This window comes from Anguilla rostrata, chromosome 3 (genome assembly GCF_018555375.3).
Source record: "Anguilla rostrata isolate EN2019 chromosome 3, ASM1855537v3, whole genome shotgun sequence".
Lineage (NCBI taxonomy): Eukaryota > Metazoa > Chordata > Actinopteri > Anguilliformes > Anguillidae > Anguilla > Anguilla rostrata.
The window spans coordinates 7,703,355-7,724,924 of NC_057935.1; the positions used below are offsets into that span (position 1 = coordinate 7,703,355).

At 44.0% G+C, this 21,570-nt stretch overlaps 2 protein-coding genes across 2 annotated transcripts; both read right to left on the minus strand.

Moving 5' to 3' along the window:
- Positions 1-6,220: 6,220 nt before the first annotated feature.
- Positions 6,221-10,375, minus strand: LOC135250026 (CDGSH iron-sulfur domain-containing protein 1-like). The gene is made up of 3 exons (XM_064325832.1): positions 10,101-10,375; positions 7,174-7,373; positions 6,221-6,772 (listed from the first exon to the last, which is right to left on the minus strand). Exons 1-3 carry the CDS (start codon positions 10,174-10,176, stop codon positions 6,683-6,685), a joined length of 366 nt encoding a protein of 121 aa, XP_064181902.1. The 5' UTR covers positions 10,177-10,375; the 3' UTR covers positions 6,221-6,682.
- A 1,032-nt stretch (positions 10,376-11,407) lies between these two features.
- On the minus strand, positions 11,408-19,767 carry ube2d2 (ubiquitin-conjugating enzyme E2D 2 (UBC4/5 homolog, yeast)). Its single transcript, XM_064325831.1, has 7 exons — positions 19,429-19,767; positions 17,564-17,627; positions 13,770-13,801; positions 13,569-13,646; positions 13,333-13,438; positions 13,123-13,216; positions 11,408-12,360 (listed from the first exon to the last, which is right to left on the minus strand). Exons 1-7 carry the CDS (start codon positions 19,450-19,452, stop codon positions 12,315-12,317), a joined length of 444 nt encoding a protein of 147 aa, XP_064181901.1. The 5' UTR covers positions 19,453-19,767; the 3' UTR covers positions 11,408-12,314.
- Positions 19,768-21,570: the final 1,803 nt, after the last annotated feature.

Sequence of the window (21,570 nt, forward strand, 5' to 3'; positions counted from 1 at the left end):
ATAGGTTTGACACGCATTGCTCCGTAATCCCTCGGAGGGGAGACCGTCTCCTTTGTACTGGCAAAGTGCCTGGTTTCACCGTATCTTATACTATCCAGACTGCATTCCCTCTCCCTCTTTTCAATTTTGGAAATCACTTCCATGCCGTTGTGTTGACCGCATTTCTGCGACCCGCTCTTGCCAACAAGCCGCAAAGCGCCATCGCCCGGGAAAGCACTAAATATTGAGCACGTAGTCCCTGCGTTTGTTTTTCCACGTTTAGTCTGCTTTCTGTTGAAAGCCTTAACTAAGGGTGCCCCTTCTCACTCTCAAGCTTCAATAAAGACACAATTTTCCCACGCTCACGCTTAAAACATTTTTATTTTATGAATGAATTGTCTGAAAAAATAATACTGTATTCAAAATCAATTTTGCTCCTCTGTTTTTGTGTGCGCGCGTGTGTGTCGGCTACCTCGCACTTAACCGTCACGAGCGTCTGAACATTTTTCACAGTGGCTGCGCGTATCTCTTTACAAAGCCCAGACTGACCACATTCTTCCTGTCCGCTCCTGGCTTGTCTACATTCCTGTTTTTTATACTGTGACCCCCAGCAACCCAACCACCCCCCCCCCCCCCCCCCTCTCTCTCTCTCTCTCCAACTGCTCAACTGGCATGAAGTACTTACTATATTTCTATCAATCCATCCATCAGTCTTGGTCTCTTGGTCTCTCTCTCCCTTTCTCTCTGACACACACACATACACATACACTCAGCAATTGAGTTCATAATGTCAAGTCTTCGGTTTGGCGCAATCACATGGTCAAGTTGACAAAAAAATTGTGATCAGTGGACTTGCTGGTTGAGACGTACTCCAGGGTCAAGGCTGACTACATCCAAGACTTAGGGTGAGGCTAATGACATTTGGAGAACAGAACTGGCACCAAGACGGAGACGCCACTACAAATGTTATTTGTAGTGGAGTGTTGCATTTGGATCAGATCAAAATTTAAAATAAAAAAGAGACAAAGGACAAGTACAAATATAATGCTCAGGATCTAAATTGACATGTAAATCAAAATGAATGGATCAAGTAGGAAAAATTAGGTTGGTTATCCGTTTGTCACCTAGACAAAGAGTAGGTGATATAGTTTCACAGTGAATTACAGTTCCCGAAGTGCAAATACACCAGAGGACCAAAAAGTAGATGCCTCTAGGACGAGACCAGCGGCAGGGACGTATTCAAATTGCTTCATAAAACATTTCACATTTCACAAGTCGAGAGCTTGACATTTTTAAGTGTGCTTGACAACATCTGGATTACACCTCCCATCTGAAACTGAAAGGGTGCATTCAATACACCCAACGGTTTTATAAAATGTCTGGAGTACTACTGAATTGACAGTTAGGGTCCAAATCCTCCCAGATTTGCAAATATTGTGCTTGTCTTTAGTATGTAGCAATAACTGATATAGGTAAACACAGCTTAAATACTATATGAGATACCTATACTTTACCAGCAATCATAGGGAAACTCCAGCATTGCTAACAGCTAGCTGCTATTTAATTTGAAATTTAATACAGCTGTTTGTATGACCCCTGCCCCCCTCCACCCCCCCCAGTGGCGGAACGAACTCCTCACAGCAGAATCACTGGCTATCTTCCAACACAGACTAAAATCTCGGCCTGTGTCCTGTCTCCCCCCCCCCCATCCCCAAATCTTGGCACTCCTATCTTCAATCAGTTCAGGTTTTTATGCTATTTTCTATGGTTTTAAAATGTGTTTTTTTTTTGTATAGATGTTATTTGTATGTATCCACAATCTGTATTTAGGTCCTTGGTTGCCATAGTTAACTTATATTAGCGCTTTAGCGGAGAACACTGTTAGCCGAGCCTGGCGCTGTTGTTGCTATGGCACAGGTGGACGTGCTTCTGTTCTCTTACATCCTGCGTATAAGTGTGCCCGCTAAACGAATGTAAAATGCAATGTAAACATTTACATAAAAGGCAGCCAAATGACAGTTGGTGATGTCCTCTATTGCGGCTAAATATGTAGCGGCGGCTACGCTGGGAACGCACTGCCAACGCAAGAGTGCCTTTGATCATCCTAACCGGTGCGTCGTTACCCTCCTTTCCACAGCAGTCACTAAGGGGTCCTGAGGAGGGGGGTCCAAACATGGAGAAAAACATGTTTTTTTGAAAAAACGTATTGTAATATAATGTTGCGGTACAAGTTTTTTTTTTCAAATCCCAATGCTTGAGTGTTTGTGGTTGGGACTCCTGATAAAGTGTGAGGATGGAAGATCATAATTTCCCAGTCACCACAGTAATAACCCTCCTCACATGATGAGGCAATATACACCTCTGCAGTAGTAAATCAAAAGCTTTCCAGATGAAAAATAACGGAGTTACTGCTGTGACAGACTCTGTCAACAGGAAATATTTAACAGGTCATTAGGTGAAGTGTCACTCAATGGGAACTTCTTGCACTATCCAATCACATTTGAGCTTTCACAGAGGGCAAGGGTCAGGCACGTATCCGATTCATTTCCCTCCATAACTTTGATTTGGGCAATCAAACAGTCCTCAACCAGACATGTGTGGCATGTACAAAATATAACCGTCCCACTGCCAACCCCATAGGTAGCGTGAGGTTGGCATGGGCCTGGCAGTAGCCTCAAAAACAATGATGTTTCGTCATATAATGTCATTTTTGGCACAGCTGTAAGGACCAGATCAGTGCAATTTTTGTACCCGAACATATATTGCCACAGAGGCTTGGTATTTTGTTTTGATTTGTTTGAAGACACGTCTGCTGGTTTGTTAGGGGTTCAAGCTGGGTCCTTCTCAATTTTTACTATTTCCTGTTTTATTGTAAAAATGTCCTTTTGACAGTGTGTCCATAAAGAATTTTACACAAATAAGATTGATTTGATTTGAGCTGAATTATGGATTTATTCAATAAATGTTGAATAACCTAAATGTATTTGCTGTTGAGCCCTGATTGTGATTTTGCTTCCTAGGGAAAAAAAACACTGATTATGTTCAAAACATAGCTTATTGAGTCTTCCGGCTTATTGGCTGTAGACCAGAGGTCGTTGTCCTCTGTCCTCTGGACAGGTATGAAATATACTGGCCTTTGTTTGCAATTCAAAACCAGCAACGAATCTGGACGCAATCTGAATCTTTTTTTTTAAAAACAGGTGAGGTGGGCTGTGTGTACAACTGGCAGCCTTTTTCATTCTGATCAATTAAGAGTTGAGGAAAAGGCCAAGGGTTGGAGGCTCTGGCGTTTGCAAGCGTGCTTTTACAGGCCTGTTGACTGATTACCGCAAAAACAACTTAGTGCACTGTAGCCTTTTTGATCCTGTTGAACCGATGCCGATTTCCACAGGCTGTTTGTTTCAGGTGATTTCCTCCACCCACCCTGGTTTGTTTCCTGGTGTGTTGGTTGTAGCTTGATTGGGTGGGGTTGGGGGGGGGGGGGGGGGGGATCGTGACAGCTACTAGATCGTCATGGAAACACAAGGCAGGTAGAAATACAAAACCATAAAGATATTTAACTGTTTGTTAAGATACAAGTTAAAGATCATATTTATTTATTTATTTATTTTTTGCTTCTCCCCTGCCCAAGTCCATCAAAACCTCAGCCCCATCTTTATCTACTCTCCACCAATCCCGCTCTACCCAAACCCGTCTGTCCCTCCTCTCTCTATTGTCGGCCTGCCTCTGCCCTAGTCCGTCTATACCCCATAACTCTCTCTCTCTCTTCCTTCCCTGTCCCAAGTCCTGATTGCTGCCTGTCTGTAGTCCTCCCTTCTCAGTAAATTTGCTAGTACCTCATTTAATTTCCCTTGTTGACATTTGAATAACACTCAATAAAAAAATGCACAAGTTATGCAAAGAACAATGCCATTTATTTGCTGGTATTTACACACGGGCACTCCCACCCAAACGGATACACAACAAGCAAACATATGCGCACTCACACACACACACGCACACACTCACACACACGTACACACACTCACTCTCTCTCACTCACACACACACACACACACACTCACACACACACACACTCACACTCTCACACACCACACACACACTCACACACACACACACACGCACACACTCACACACACGTACACACACTCACTCTCTCTCACTGACACACACACTCACACACACACACACCACACACGCACACACACACAACCACACACACACTCACACACACACACACACACACTCCTCACACACACTCACACACACACACACACTCACACCTCTCACTCCACACACACACACACTCTCTCACACACACTCCACACACACACACACACACACACATCTCACCGCACACACACACACACACACTCTCCACACACACTCACACACACACACACACTCCTCACACACACACCCCACACACACCACACACACACACACACCACACACACACACACACACACACACACACACACACCACACCACACACCACACACACACACACTCCTCACCACACACACACACACACACACACACCCCACACACTCACACCCACACACACTCCCACACACACACCTACCCCACACACACACACACACCTCCACACACACACCACACACACACACACACACACACCACCACACACACCACCACACACACACACACACACCACACACCACACACTCACACATGCACACCACAAACACATACCCCACACACACTCACACACACACACACACACACACACACACACACACACACACACACACACACACACACACACACACACACACGCACACACACACGCACAGCGGTTGTTATGCTGGGCTCAGCACCCTCAGGCTGCCGCCACACTCGGGTCTTTGTTGTTTTTCCCGAGCGAGGCGAGCGAGGCGAGGACCGAGCAAACGCTTCCCTGAGGTGGTGGGGGGGGCGGGGGCGGGGGGGGGGAGGCAGGGGGAGGGGTGGATTAGTGTCACATGGCCTCTTCCTCCAGCCATACACATGACCAGCACCGTAGGAGCGCCCAAAGCCAACTTAAAAAAAAAAAAAAAAAAAGAGGGAACAAACGTCCGGTTTCTCAGACGCTGAAGAATGCCGTCAGCTCGCCTCCCCAAAAAAACAAACAAAAAAAAAGAAACCCCTCGGCCCTTCCCCACCTCCTCCAGTCCCCTCCGCCTCCACCTCCTGTCGCAAGCCCGATCTCGCTCGAGCTTTGCTTCCTTTCCCCCGAGCGAGCGAGCGGGCGAGCCTTTCGATCTGCCGCCTCGGCGCCCCGGCACGCCAGTGCGCTAACAGGTGCTCAGTTGCCGCGGTCAGAAATGTGCTGTAACGCAATGCCAGCCTTTGGCCAGGGCGAAGGACGGGCGTGCTGGGGGTGTGTTGGGTGCCATTCGACAGCCGGATGGAGATGATGTGTGAATCCAGAAACAAAATAGTCCTCTGCACGGAGAACAAGCCCAAGGTGACCTCTACCACGACCTGGGAAGTAAAAAAAGGAGGACCACGTTGAACTTCTGTTTAATGCGTGCGCGTTCCGCATACTTATATTTTCACCCTGCTTGAAATCACACAGGCAAATATCACGCCAAAGATTTTGGCAAAAACTGGGGGGAAGGTTTTCTGCATGGGGCCCAACATGGAGGTAATGCGTAAAGTAGTTCGTTTTTAGTTCCTATTTTTGTGAAAAATTCTCAAAGGTTGCCTGTAGTTCAGTCTAGAGCCAAACACGAGGCTAGAGCTCCCCCTTGTGGCAGAGTCAGACATTTCCTTCACACGCTTCCCTGGTGTTCAGTTCCGCTCACATGACGCACGCAGCCTACGCCAGTGTTTAAATGCATGTATTTATTAGGGTCTCCGTTAGCCGGAGACAGACTTATCAGGATGGGTGCTGGCGCATCCAGTTAATGTTTTTTTAATGCTGTAAAACTGTCTTGACAGATAAAGACTGTGATGATGACCCAGTGAGTTTATGAGCAGATCCCCCGAGGGACCTGGTACGGCCCCGGCCTGCAATCAGTTTCAGCTGTGGCAAACTTTTGAGAGAGCACTGGCGCCCTCTAGTGGGGATAGGAGGAGAAGCATTTGAGAACAAACAAATTTTTCTCTCCCCCTGCCCATGAACATACCCATTACATACACAACAGGATCATTTTCTGTGCTTGTGTGTGTTTGTGCGCACATGCGCACCCTCCCATGCAAAAGAGAAAAACAAAGAACGGTGGAACACTCAGTATTAACTCAATCAGGAGGTTAGATTTATTCAAAATACAGGTGACTTAAACAAGAAACTGCACTTCACCATTTCATTGGCCATATTTGGTATACAATCATACGCTGCACAAGTGTAACTACAAACAGAGCACACAAACATGCCCTGCTTAGGACAAACTGGAAATACTGGCTCTTGCTCTCAAACAGCTTGCCACTTTGCAACTGGAAAGGCTCTTCAGAGGCAGAGAAAAAAATATTTTTTGTATCAGTGCATTCAAGTTAAAATTAAGACACACTCATTCATTTTCTGTGCGTTTAATGTCAAAGGCTGATATTTATTAGAGCTCATGCCATGTAACGGCTCTTCGGCAAGAAGGTGTAACTGTCAAATGTGCTCCTCTCACAGTTAGCCTTTAACCTTTAACCTTTCGGATGATTTTGGTGGAAGGTGTGTCTGTAGAGGAGGTCGTGATGGGACGGGTGCCTAGGCGTCCCTCCTTTTGATGATGAGGGGACCCACGTTGTCACCCGTCTCCTGGTTGTGCTTGCCGTGGGACCCGTCACAGTAGGGGAACTGCAGGTGGGACAGAGAGGTGAGACACAAAACCAACATGCATACTCATCTCATCCAACAGACAGCAGTAACAGCCGACCACTACTTCACATTTCCATCTCTCAAGACTGCAGTGATGGGATGCCAATTATTGGGATGCCAATTCTTCAACAGTGAAGCCAGTGTCCAGTACCAGTTAAGAAAGGCACAAAATATGTTCATTCTGGAACATTATGGTCATTATTGCGTAACACAATTATTTTATGAGTGTCATGAAATCCATTTACCTGACAGTAGCATCTGATGCCACCTACCATAAGCGTCTCATTAACACCCAAAGAAACGCTCAGCACGCAAATGACAACACTCCAAAAACGGACTTCCTGGCACAGGAAGCTGGCCTCCGGGCTGACACCACGCACCTTCTTGGACCTCCAGCACCGGCAGTACGCCGCCTTGGAGCCGATGTCCTCCACGTCGAAGCTGTGCACCACCTTGGGGCTGTCCTTGTCGATGGTCTCGTTCATCCTGCCGTTCTTGCCGCCGGTGGACTTGCAGAGCAGGTAGGCGCCAAAAGCTGCCGCCGCCGCCGCCGCCACAGGCAAGATGGCGGTCAGCCGACCTGGAAGCACGAGCGCGGTCCCCGTTAGCTTTCTACCTCCTCTCTTTCAAAAGAGCTAACGCTTCGGTCAAGCCAACCAACTCCCCCAAGGGCGAAAGGGCAGTGAGCCGCCTGGGAATAGAACCAATAACCCATCTGGCGGCACGGCGCGCTCCCAGACCGATACATCCTAATGCAAATAAGCATAGCATGACGCGTGTGCGTCTCAAAAGCAGTGCGGCGAACGGCGTGAAAATGAACTGTTAAGTCAATGCACACGGTTAGGCAACAGAAAAAACACTGAGGGACCAATCACCATCTTCTCAGCATAACACACACTCTGGGTATGGGGACGGGAGCGTTTAGCAGATTTAACCTCTGAAAAAAAGAAAAAAACAACAACATGGTTTTCACTTTGCACTGTTTGACTAGTTCCTGTTTTGTGTCCGAAACAGCTTACTTGGCAACTATTGAGTAGGCAACTCGAGTAGGCAAGTTGTACACAACTTGTATACTCAATAGTAGGCAAGTAAGCTGTTTCGGACACAACCAAGGGGAAAACTTCCAACAGGTTTCCAAGATCTGCAGACAAATCACTGCCCCCCGTGGCCAGATAGCTTAATCGGGGTACTACAGGTTTGACTCCTTGCTTCCCAGTCATTTTAGGTGTTGAAGCATAACACATTAATCCTGCGTCGTTGTGTCCCAGCAGCCAATTCTGTCTCATGGCTTCGTGTCACAGTCATAGTCTCAACTGACCTTGCAACTGTAACCAGAGCTCTGCAAACAAACCAAGTACCAAATTAAAAGCTGCTGCACCCTTCCCTGAAAATGTGGTCAGTGCTTGCAACAGTACCCTGTCCATCTATGATTACTCACATTCGATTAGATTTCCATTTGGTTCTTTGTTAGTTAAATAGTTAGTTAGTTAAAATTATCACAAATTATAACAGTGTGTGTTCTAAAAATAAATAAATAAATAATCAGACTCATTCCACATTATTGATATTCCTGCATAGTGCTTTGACTTAAATAACATGTTATTTAAATCAAAGGGATGGTGTCCCTATTTTGTTTCTAATTGAGAACTATGAGTCTATACTGAAAAAATAGGTGAGAAAAGAAAGACACATTCACTGCAATGCTATATTCTTTTACAGAGCCAATAAAGGCCTACGTGTTGCTGTTTTGGCTGTATAATATCAATATGACAGGGGTGGAAACCGTTAATACCGTTAATCTGTTTACATAGCGGTGTGGTGTTGTCTTCATTTCAGTCACACTAACTGGTTTCTGACAATACGTGGAATGCCTTAGGAGAACTGCTGGATACATTACTATGCAGGAATGCATTGAATAGTGCTCGTGGTTCAACATTTATTAAAACTGTTGTGGCTTTCTGCAAAATGTAAACATGTTCATGGCGGTCCCTGTAGCATCTGCTGAGAGCAAACCTCAAAAACAATGTACTTTGACTTCTGCTGTGATCATTGTAAATCGTGTAACTCCTAAAGCTTGCCAATAGTGTAAATAACTAAGTTTATTTACAATATTGGACTATGAAATCCACTGATCGTTCTTTTTTTCGTGGAAAAATCTGGCTCAGGCGACAGTGAATCGCAGAACTTTCTCACTGACTATTAGCACTACAGTCCGCTGCACATTAAGTAACACATCTCCATCTATGTTCAAAATAGTGGGTACACTGGGGCTTGACTGTGCAAGATACTGCCGTTTATTCAGTGCGATTTGTTATGTAACCAAACTGCGCAGTTCGCGTCCGGAAATACAGAGCGTCATGAAAGTGACGGACAACTTTACACCACAATGCTTTACATATCAGAATACTGGTCACAACGTCGTTACTGATCATTGTTGGAGTCTTGCAAACGTTGCTAAAAAGCTTAGAAAAGCTGCTTTTATAATCGATCTATAACTAACACATACCACATTCCAAAATGGCAGAAAATGAATGCAGACTATAACACCGACCTGGTGTCCAGATACGGTGTACATATCTGTCCAATGTAACGTTACGGTATTAGCCAGAGTAAGCAACATGTAACCAAATTGGCTCCGGACGTGGAAAATTGAATGAACTTGTGGTGGGGCTTTGCTCAGGCTTAGCCCTCTCAAACCCGGTCACATGGTGCCTGGGTCTTGAACAACACCTCCAGTCATGCTCTAAAGCCCAAAGATTAACGTTAGGTAAATGTGATAACACTTCACAGATCTCCTACATAGTGCATTACCACACCTGCCAACTCGCACATCAAATGAAAATTACATTCAAAAACATTATTAAGAGAAACGCATGCAGTCTCAAACCGTAATAGCCTGACTGAGTTATCATGATTATTTGATATCAGTTGTTACGAGCTAACTTTACCTATCTAGCCAACTCTGGCTAGCTAGGTAGGTTAGCTACGCATCTGATATTTTTTACAGTCTCTGTATTGAACTAACTAGCTGTGTTAGCATGTTGGCTTAAATGTCATGTGAGGTCAGCTGTGAACAACGTTAATTTCTTCCATGATTCTTCAATTTAACAAGTAAATGACAAAAACGGGTCGGTGTAGCTAGATAGCACTGCCAAACTGTCAGTATGCTATCATACCTCACAAGCAAACTCCTGCATGTTCAAACGCGTTACGGGCTAATTTAGCAAGTACGCTAGCTGGCATTGGCAGCACTGTCCACGCAGCTAGTTCCCTCGCTGAAATGATTAGATTTAAAGCCACACGTTACCTTTGGGAAGGTGAAATCCCGTGCTTACCAGGTGCTCTGGTAATAACTGTAACGCTGGCATTGATAGTGTCGACATCTTCCGTTCCTCGTGGTTGCAGATACGCAAGTTAGGCCTGTTCGGTGTTCGTAACTAAACTCACAAGGTCTGTGGACTCTGAATCGCCTCCCTTCAGAAGCCAGGATTGTGCCGGCTTCTCCAATATGCTACGTCATGGGAGCCATATCTGATTATAAAAGGGACCGTGGATTTCTAAAGGTGAAGAAATAACGTTTGGAGTGACAGCTACTACAGATGGTACTGCAGTGCAAGAATACCAAAATGTTTTTTCCCTCTGTAGAAATGCTCATTACTCGTCCGGATAGTTCACCGATTGATGCCACTTGCTCACCAGAATCCACTTACCCAGGCCAGTGATATAATTCATATACAGCACACATACACACGTGTATTAAATTCTATATTATGTGTTCGAATGCCAGAATGCGTTCGTTTTAAATAAAATGGAACGCCAGAATTACCTAATTGAACACACCGTTCTGTATAATGGCCGATTAGTTCAGTTTCCAGATCAAACAGCTTCTGATACACCATACAACGGAACTCTACCCACACCAACACTCGGTACCGTAGAGGAACCCCATACAGTTTTATCTTTCATTTGAGAGCACAGGTCAAGCTATATGACCACATACATATATGTAACTACATTGAGGACCATGACAAATATGCCAAATAATCTAAAAGCCAGGACCAGATCCTTTCTCCCTCCTTTATTTAATTCAAATGGCTGTTTGTCATTGCAACAATAACAATATATTATCCAGTTTACCTGAAGCAATTTTAATTGGATCTTTGAGAAAAGCAAAATGAGCATACTTTTCTCGCCATTCAAAGTCGTGTGTGTCATTATTGGAGCATTCATTAAAAAAAAAGTAAAAATATTTTTATTTTTTAATTTTTTAAAAGGGGCAGTTCTCTAGCAAATAGGATGTTCCAAATGCTCCTCATTAACATACCGTTGCATACTGCAGCATTTTGCTGATTCTCTCAGGAAAATTTGACACTTCCATTAACCAGGAACATTTTATTTATTTATTGTAAATTAACTATTCATAATGAGCAGTTCTTGAATGCGTGAAGACGCAAATCTGCACAGAACGTGGAAAAAAGATGAACATGGTTCCATGTCTTTTCATTTTTTCTTTTTTTTTTTTTTTTTTTTACAAAAAGACTGCTAAACATCAAACCGATTTCTCTCCACAAAGCTCGTTTTCAGCAAAAGCCTCATTGATGCTTGACTTCCAAGTTCAGACTTTAGTAATCATTTTTTTTTTATTACACAGTTTAATCAACACACCAGCTCCATGAGCTGTCAGGTAATTAAATATACAGAGGTTGTCTGTCAGGACCTTGCACCTCGCACCCAGGACCTGACAGAGCAAGAGTATAACTGGAGCTGTTAGCTTCTAATTCAACAATAGCCAAATGCAACCTAGAGTTAGGAGGGGGGGTGGGGGCGGGGGTTGAAATAAAACGCTTGTTAAACTAATAACTTGTTCAGATTGCAACTGTGATGTACGTGGGAAAGAACAGACTTGGTCACATGACACTGGAAACAGGGAGGGAGGGGGAAAAAAAAAACCAAAAAAAAAAACAAGTGCTTAAGAATTTGTCCAGTAGAATGGAAAAAGACTCAAAGGACTAACATTTCCATTCATAACCTGTTATGAGTTTAAAAGAATTCCTCAGATTTACATACAAACACACACCAAAAAAAATTTGATTTGCCCCCGACTCACAGTACAGTTGGAAGCACAGGAAGCAAATGAGGAGAAGGGGGATTAAAAAAAAAAAAATTACAAATTCAATGTGAAATCCCTTAATCTGGGCCTATTACCCTCAGTTCTTAAAATGAAGGAATGCTTTTAGAATCATAAACGTTGTGACTGGACTGGCCCTACTCGGCCACATCCTGAGAGACTGAAAGCAGATGGGGGGGGGCCTGGGGGGGGGGGGGGGTCGTCTACGATTGCAGTTTTGAAAATATGTACAACATGACAGCCAGGTGGGTGGGGGGGGGGGGGGAAACAGGTGCAGAGGGGAGGCGTGGCTCAAATAAAGCACTCCAATGGAAAACCAACGAGATTTGTTTCTTTCAAAAGCTCCCCTAGCCTTAAGATGTAGAGGCATTTCTCTGTGCTCCGGCCCTCCGGCTACATCGCGTATTTTTGTGTCCATTCCCGAGCTATTTTGTTGTACCTGGGGGAACAAAAATAAATAAATTAAAAAGCAAAATAGCACTGATGCAGATATGGCACCAACAACCCAACACTAGATCTACAGGAAAAGCTATACAAGTGTTCACAATCCTCCCCCCCCCCCCCCAAATAGTCAACCACCCAAGTGAAAATTTGTCTAGAGCACAGAAATGTAGGAAAAAATATGGATGGTGACATCACTCGCTGATTTACTAAGAGCTTGGTAAAAAGCTATTTGAAACCATGGAAATGCCATTTTTGGCACTGCCATGTTGTACAAACTGGAGCCAGATTGCGGAGTAGGAACAAGGGTACCCTTATACGAGCTTGAGTCCAGGCTGTCCACCAAGCGCATGGGATACAGTGTGTCGGCAGTGATGCAAACAGTCCCCAATTTGTCCACGAAATATTAAAACATTGTCCCAATAACACAGCAACTTAAATCAGCAGACTGGGGGACAGACTAAGAAAAAACCCATTGCGACTACATTTTCTTGTAGGGAGAAAAAAAAAAAAAGATTCAGCTTTGAATTTTGACTGCATTGTTACCACTGACTTACATTCAAGTGTGGCTGAAACGCCTATACTGGAGCTAACCGCACTGGCGCTAGTGAGCAACGTATCCCAACAAGTCCAGGAAGTGAGCTTCAAAAACGAAGCCCAGTTTTTGTCGCTTGGTTTAGACGGATTGCTCCAGAAAAGCGCAGTACCCAGAACCCCGCCCCAACAGTGCAACAGGGTCAACCGTGGCGTGGGGACTCACTTTTCCCTGTCTGTCTTGTAGATGCGGGCGATCTCAGGCACTAGCGGGTCGTCTGGGTTGGGGTCACATAGCAGTGAGCAGATTGACAGGAGAACTAAGAGAGAGACGAGGACGGGTCAGCGCGTGGTCATGGTAACGGCGGACAGCTGAAGACAGGGTGCGTGTGTGTGTGTGTGTGTGTGTGTGCGTGTGTGTGTTTGGCTCCTCTACCTTTGGAGATGGTGAGTGCGGGCGACCACTGTGACCGGAGGATGTCCAAACAGATGCTGCCATTGCTGTTGATGTTTGGGTGGTAGATTCTTGTGGTAAATGCAACCTGAGAGTGAGGAATCGGAGAAGAGAGAGAGAGGAAGAGAAATGAAGCAGGGAATTCTCTGGACCGTATATATGGAGCATTCAAAGCCCCCTCCCGCCACTTCCTAAAGCACGAAGGGGCGGAGCCTCACCTTTGGCGGTTTAAAGGGGTAGTCTGTGGGAAAGTGAATGGTTAAGAAGAATACGCCTCCCTGGTACGGACTGTCATTCTGTAAAATAAAAATAAAAAATAAATTAATTTTAAAAATCACAGAAACACTGTCATGACTTCAACGGGCACCGGACGCAAGCGTTAAAAACTGGTGAAATTTGTGTTCATAAAGCATACTTACTGGTCCCATTATTGTGGCCTGCCAATGGAACACTGAAAGAGATGAAAAGACGATCATGTCTACAGTAATCAGCCATAGTTAGCACAAAGCAGCCAGACAAGGGAAACAGCTGGAAAGCTGCAATAAAGAAATGGGGCGAGGACTGCTGTGTTATCACCTTACTCATAGAAAACATAGACAGCTCCTCCACCAATCACGGGGCACACAGAAAACCAATAGATCAATAGGGACAATGAGCAGAGGCTACTTCCTGGTAACTCCCACAAGGATCCTAGAAAGTATCCACCAATCATTGTCAGCATTGTTCCATTAGCACTCACCAACGTACTCCATGATTCGTGGAGCTCTCACGTTCTACCAATAAAGGCGACATCACAGTCTTACTCTTATTTTACCAGCCAGTAAGGAGAAAATTTAAAATTCAGTCTAAACATTAATTGCAAGATCCTCTTTGATGCTCTGGGTCAATTATCACTAATTACAGTGTGTATTTATCAAGAAAAATTTCAGATCAGACACACATCTCCCATGAATAAGGCTCTACCATTAGAACATGCAGAGTGACCTGGTGACAGATACAACCCCAGTAACATACCTCAGAATATTCCCTATGCTTCACTTCCCTCCTGGTTTCTCAACAGGAGGGCCCATGAATGTACTGCAGGGCGGTCCCTGGCCAAACTAGATACGCAATGACTACATAAAGATTTGGGAAAATTTCAAAATACTAAACCTCCTTTTAAATTCATGGAGGTGCCTGGGGATGTCTTTGAAACTTTTTGGGTACCTACGCACCAACACCACCCCCACCCTCAGGCGTTACCAGAGTACATCACAGAAACCACCTTTTTCTAAATCAGAACCCAACTGTATTTAATGTGTCAATCTAACATCAGTTCAACGTCAACAACACTTTAAAAGAAATGCCTGAGGTTCAGATGCCTAAAGGCATTTTGATCCAAAAGAATGAACGGATATGCTTTTCCATCACTCTCATGGCTACAGAGACATCAGAATCTATTCCAGCAACAACAGAACAGTTGCTTTGCTTCACTGAAGTCTATCTGGCTTAATTAGGATTTAAATGAATGCTTTAAGGAAATTCCACTTTGTGTTTGGTAAGAGCGCAGGAAATTTGTGGGGGGGGAAAAAAATTATTTTAAAAAATACGTACAAATTTTTTTATTTATATTTTAATACAAAGATGTGATTGCCAAAACAAATGAAATTGTGACAACAGAAAACTTTAGATCACTTTACATAAACAAAATTAAAATTGACACCATACAAGATTTGCTTTATAGGGATTCAAGGATCAGCAAGAGAAGTATGTGCCTTATTGCAATGTGGCATTTTATTTGAGATTGAAACATATATTAATCTTCCGATTGAGTACAAAAATGTAGAACTGAGAGTTTTCACATAGCACATGCCGCCTGTGAACTAGCAAAGTCTCTGCGAGTTTGTCGGCAAAAACCCTGGAACAGGCCTACGTGACAAACCCAGTGATTTAAAATGGAAAGATTACTGCCACAGCTGTGGGTTTTGTAGTTCTCTGCACCTACTACAAATTGGCGTGGCTATGATGGCGCTTTTAAAAAATGATAATAAACTCTTTTATAAAAGCTCAGATAAATGGTACCAAACACATTCCGCTGGGGATACAATGGAACCTCACAGTAGGGAATGGGTTTGAGTGCCTCACTATGCCTGCCGAAAGGCACCTTTACCTTTTTAAACAAGGAATGCTTTCAATGTGCCCAAAGGAATGCATTGCATATTTAGGCACATCCTTGTGTACAGACTCATTATGAGGACATTATGACTTCACCACCTGACAGGGGACAAAGCGTCTTCATACGTCCACAGCTCAGCATCGCAGATGGTAAAACACTGCAGTCTCAGTCAAACGCTAGCAGTTAGCGCCCAAGTATAAAACATGCAGTGCTACCCATATGGCATCAACTTTTTACAAATCTGTGTCATACTTACATAAATACCCGCTTCAGTCTGCCTTGTTTGTTTCACTTTATATAAAAAATTAAACTAAAACGCTCTTATGGTTTGGTATTACGGTTGGTTAACACAGTTAACTTGCATTCAGTGTTTTTTAGTCACACATACACTTGCGGGTCCGGGAATGTTGTCAACCAGGTCTGGTACTGCTGCTCATTTGACTGTGGGGATGCCCCTATGTTCTGCTGTATTGTGCAAGAGCTCGTGCTCAATGAATATAATGGAATGTAAAAGGGAACAGGCAGAGTGGGTTGGATGCTTTGACACAAGGTTTGTGTATAAACACTAAAAGCAGCAACACATCCACATATGGGGGGGGGGAGGGGGAAGTTGGGGTTGGGGGAATCTCCCAGGTGACATGGTAGGAAACTGACATGCTACAGTGCGTCGTCTTCATGTCAAATTTTCATCTGAAATAACACCTGAAACTTCAATGGCTTATTAAAAAAAAAAAATGTATTTTTAATTTTTAATATATCTTCATTTTAAGCTGTACGTGATTGTTTTTGAGGTTCTTGTGCCGCCTAAATAATTTTGAATCGGCTAAATAAAATTTAAATAAAATAATAATATTCATTGGAGTACCTCATTAGCACTACATTCTGAGGGCCACTTCACTGATACTCAATGACACCCAACACGGCTGGCTTTCCCCCACCTCTCCTGGCGGAGTGCTTTCAAACGAACGTGCCAAATGAATTTTGTTTGCAAATACGGAGGGAGAAGAAAGAAAAAAAAAAAAGGAAAGAAAAAAAAGTCTTGTGCGTGTTGGGAAGCAGGGGTTGGGCAGCTTTTTTTTTTTTTCTTTTCTGCCTGAGCCCCGGAGGTTGAAGCGATTCTGAAATTCAACACAGTCAACGTGAGCGTTCGCACAGCCAGCCACGCTCGTATTCAGATGTGTGAAGATGCAGCCTCCGATAAGGGAAGCCTACCTGTGCGCATTCCACGCCGATTTAAACTAGGCATCCATAAAGCTGCAGGAGGCAGCCCTTCCAAAAACACAGCATAAAAAGGCACTATATATGTGCCCTGTACTTCCGCATTACCCAAAGTGATTAATTTGGTTCACTTTTTTTTTAAACATAGAATCCATCGATGCAGCTGGGTATTTTTGCTGAAGAGATTCAGGTCAAGTACCTGGCATCAAATGCACTGCTCCCAGCACGTCAGCTCAGGGGTCGCCCTTATCCAAACCTCCTTTTTCTGGAAAAAAATTATGGAGCCAGGACTCGAGTCTAGAGCCTATTGGCATCCGGCAAAAAAAAATAAAAAAATAAAAAAAACGGGAGCGGTGCAGCCTATGCAGCGCGGGGTCAAAGCAAGCGTGCACGGATCTGCCGCAACCGTAGCAACAAGCTCCGCAAATTACCCACTTGGCTCTTAATTTCTACCGCCCCAACTGCAACCCAATCAAACCTGGAATTTTAATGCAAAAAGCGTAACTATCCGCTTCCTGGGCTGGCACACTACCAACTGCCGTTGACGGCGCAGACTATTCCACGCACGTTATCCGCTTGATGCGCAGGTGTCGCCCGACCGGTTGCAGGGCCTGGCACCCTGCTGGCGTGTGAGGTAAGCACTGACGCTCTCGCGACCCAACAGAGTCGAGTTTTAAATAACTCGTTAACGCAGGTACAATGAAAGACGTCCCCGGCGCCGCCAGGGAGCTCACGTGGTGATAAAACTGCCTTGCGTTCAAAGCAGCGCACGGTGCCGTTTTTGGAAAGGGTTTAACTTGTGAAGAGATGCAGGTTAACGTGCGAGCAGATGGTACTCACTGTCGTCCCCAACAGGTCCCGCTGAACACTGCGCTGGAGGGTCACGTGCCAAATCATTCAACTCCTGTACACAGAACAACATCATTCAAGTCAATTGTCAGCCTCCCCCTCCCCCCCATTACATAATGCCCATTGCCTTTGCGAGGCATTTACATACATCTGTGGAAATATGACTTCACGTGCAGTAAATTTGTTTAACTTACACCACCATCTTTCTGAAAGAAAAACTGAAAGCTCACCATTGATTAATTAAGTTGTGTAAAGTTAACTTCTATCGCTCACTCACAAAATCAGGCAGGGCAATGGACCACACTTTCAGAATTCCAGCACTGCATTCAACATTAATATTACCAGTTGTCATCACAACAAAACCTTAGCCCACCACTGAAAACCCAAACCCATGTGATAGGACCCATCAGTCGAAACATCATTTCGTCATTTACAATGACATAAGAGGGCTTCACTTTAGGTGTTCATGTCCATGCTAGGCTATGACGTGTACGACTTCCACAAACAAGTCTGACGTGTACGCGGGGACGTCATATTCAACAGCAAAGCAACGGCTTCAATTCCAGTTTCAAATGAGTTCCCCTGCTTTGGGTAAAATTCTCAATTAACGTCCCTACATCACTAACTAGCGCTGGCGTGCATGATTACGGTCCGAACCGATTATGCCGCACCACCTGTAGTTAACAGCTGGTTGGACTTCAAAGCGTACCTTACTTGAAGCCCAATAGTTAGAGATCCGCTACGACTTGCACATAAACTCAATTCTGTCAACTTGGCTAGTTTGTGGTGGTTGGAAGTTAGTCTAAACGTAGACATGCGTGAATAAACTCGTTCTAAGTGCATCTCTAAGGTTGATAACACTTATGGGCTCGTTTCAGACTATACATCGTTTTAAAGTTACTAACGTTAGTTTACCCAACACTTGACTGTAAAATCTCAAACCGAACTGATACCAGTTTACTGGCAAATTACCTAGCTAATACTGCCAATGTCAGCTGTAGTTGGTCGACTTATTCCACTTAAACTGGCACGTACCTGTCTGATTTACAGAAAAATGCAACGGCAGCAACCCAATTCCGATTATTCCACATTAGCTAGCTAGCTAATAAATACCAGACTAGCACGGCTCCAACGTTAACCCCCACACCCCAGAACCTCACCCTGTAAACGCTGTTAGCAGGGGAACGAGAAGCTGAAAAGTTCAGTAGGCCCAAAATGCCCGATAAAGCCTAGTGCTGGTCAGGAAGAAGCCAATACGGAATCAGCGTCAATTTTGGTATTACTTTCTGTTATATTCGAATCCAGGCAGTTTGACTGACCATCTAAGGAACTCCGAAGCTAACTTCACCTCCTTAGCTAGCTACGCAGTTCACAAATCGACTGTAAATCGGAAACTTGCGGCCGCTAGATAGCTAGCCAGCATTAGCCAGTAAGCTAGGTATTGTGCTAACGTTGCCCACAATACGCGATGCTAGCTAGCAATTAGCTGGGTAGCTTTAGCTAGCCGAATACCAGGACGCCTTAGCCAACGGATCAGCATAGCTAATAATGATGCCCGTTAAGACTGAACCAAAACGTAGCGAGTTTAAGTGGTTTCTAAAACGCACTGAAGGAAGTACGTCGTAGACCAGCTATAAAGTGGAGGGCCCTAGATGTGTTGGTTGGGAACATCGAACAGGGCGCATTGCTTCACTGTCAGGATCTACTCACTGGTGAAAGCGTGGTTTAAACGATTTGAAATGACCGATGAATTTATCGGTTTTGGTTCCTAAAGTAATTTTTAAAATATGATTTTAAAAAAGTAATCGTCAAATCTATGTTCACAGGCCCAACGCCGCTCACGATGACTTCCTTACCTTATGAATTCTTTTCAGAGCCATTGTTGTGCTTGTGCCGCTGTCACTGAAAACGTGTGTTTTATTCGATTAAAATGGCGGTTACGTTACTTTTTCTAACTGTTGCTCGATGCGTTCCACCGGATTGCAAAAGAAACAGGTCAATCTTACATTAGTCACTGCTCCCCTATCATACACAACACACTAGGCTGTACAATTTTTAAGGCGAAACTGAAAGACACTAGAGTGGAACCGGGGTCCTTCCTCTTGCAGCAGCGGCTACCGCATTACTCCCTAAGCAGCGATGACACGAAGCGCTTCCGCCAATATACACATCCGCCAGCGCATCAAAATCCCTTTCTAACATCAGTTGCGCGCGCCGACCCTGGTTTTATAGCCGTAGACCTATGGAACATGACGTCATTTTGGCTCACCGAAGAGGAAGAAGTGCCGCTCGATCAAAGGAATAGGTTGAGCCAAAATGTCTGATAAACTTATTCAGTTTCAGGGTACGTCACCATTTAGGGAAAGTGTAGCACATTCTTTATTTTTTATGTAAGGTACTGGTGGTTTGATAATATATTCTAATGATTAGTTCACCTGTTCCCTGTAAAATAACTGAATCTATTCTATCGTTGGTGTGCATTTATGATGGGCTGGGCAATGAAAACATTCCACCCGGATAGAGGAAGTAACAGAAAAATAAGCGGAGGGATACACAAGAAGTTCTCGCTCGTCTCCAGTTCTATCTATCGCGAGAACCAGTTACATAGGAAACTTGCCCCGAAATTGGACAAGGTAGCTGATGTTTTCAGCATCTCCACGAAGACCTCTCATAATTGATTATCCCGCTGAGACTGAAAAAATATAATTACCACGTGGTAATGTGGCGATGTGTGGCGATGTCAAGTAACTGAATCAAACTATATTCATTCATCCATTCATACGTTCATCCATTCATTCATCCATTCATTAATTCATTAACGTATTTATTTATGTATATGATACACATTTTTTGGGGTAACTGTGTCCAAATTGGGGGGGGGGGGGGGGGGGTCAAACCTTTAACCACTGTAAGACTGAAGTTCAGCTCATCACAACAACACCAAAAGAAGACTGGTCACTTGTATTGGAACTATGGTGAAACAGCTCATTAAACCCGCATTCAATCTTTTAGGTGATGTCAGTGAACAACACCAACATAAGAGCACAACAGGCAGAGCTCCTCAACTGCCACTGGCAATTGGCTGGAAGCATTCAAGTTTGTATTGCCGATGCCTCAACTCCACCTAGTACAGCACCAATTAAATATAATCTTTGATCCTCATTAATATGACTGAAAGCTGTAATTGCCTTTGACTGAGGTATGAACTTTTGCCCTTAAATAAGGTTCAATTTACTGTCCCAAAAATCATCTGGTATTTAAAAAAATAAAAAAATAAAAAACTTTTCTGTGCTTACTGGCTAAAGCAGATTATTTCATTGCCTATAAAAGGCTTAATATACATGCATAGCAGACACAATAAAGATGGAAACTTATATGAATCTCATTCATTGTAAATCCCTTATCATACTACATCTGCTGTCTATTTGCTTGATTCATGTTAAGAAGCCACATTTCAGTCAACCACACATTAATTGCAATTAGCCACAATGTACTTGTAAACTGTTCTGCTGTAAAAGCTATCAACCACACTCAAGTGTATAGGAGTGAGTTGGACATTGAGGGAGGGGGAAATTGTGCTAGGATTTTTAAAAACCTTTTGAAGGATCTCAAAATAATTTTGGTTATTTGTACACCTCCCCTCTTCCCCACCCCTCGCTGCTCAGTAAATGCAGTCAGCCGAACTATAGTCACTGTGAACCCCTTTCCATTACCACAATCAGCTGTACTGTAAGCATGATTGGCCTTACACTCATCTATGCTGCAATTAACTGCTGTCAATCACATACATTAATTTACAATGTGAAACAACAGGAGTGCATCCTCCTGAGTTATGTGCGTAACAGTGGCAGACCTGTAAAATTCCCAGACCAGTGAAAGTATGTGCTCATCACGCAAGTATAATAAGTAATCATAAACAACCACACCATCATCTATATCAAATTGAGGACAGCATAACTAGCCGCTCAAAGTCTTCTGTCTATAATATGGTGCACCCA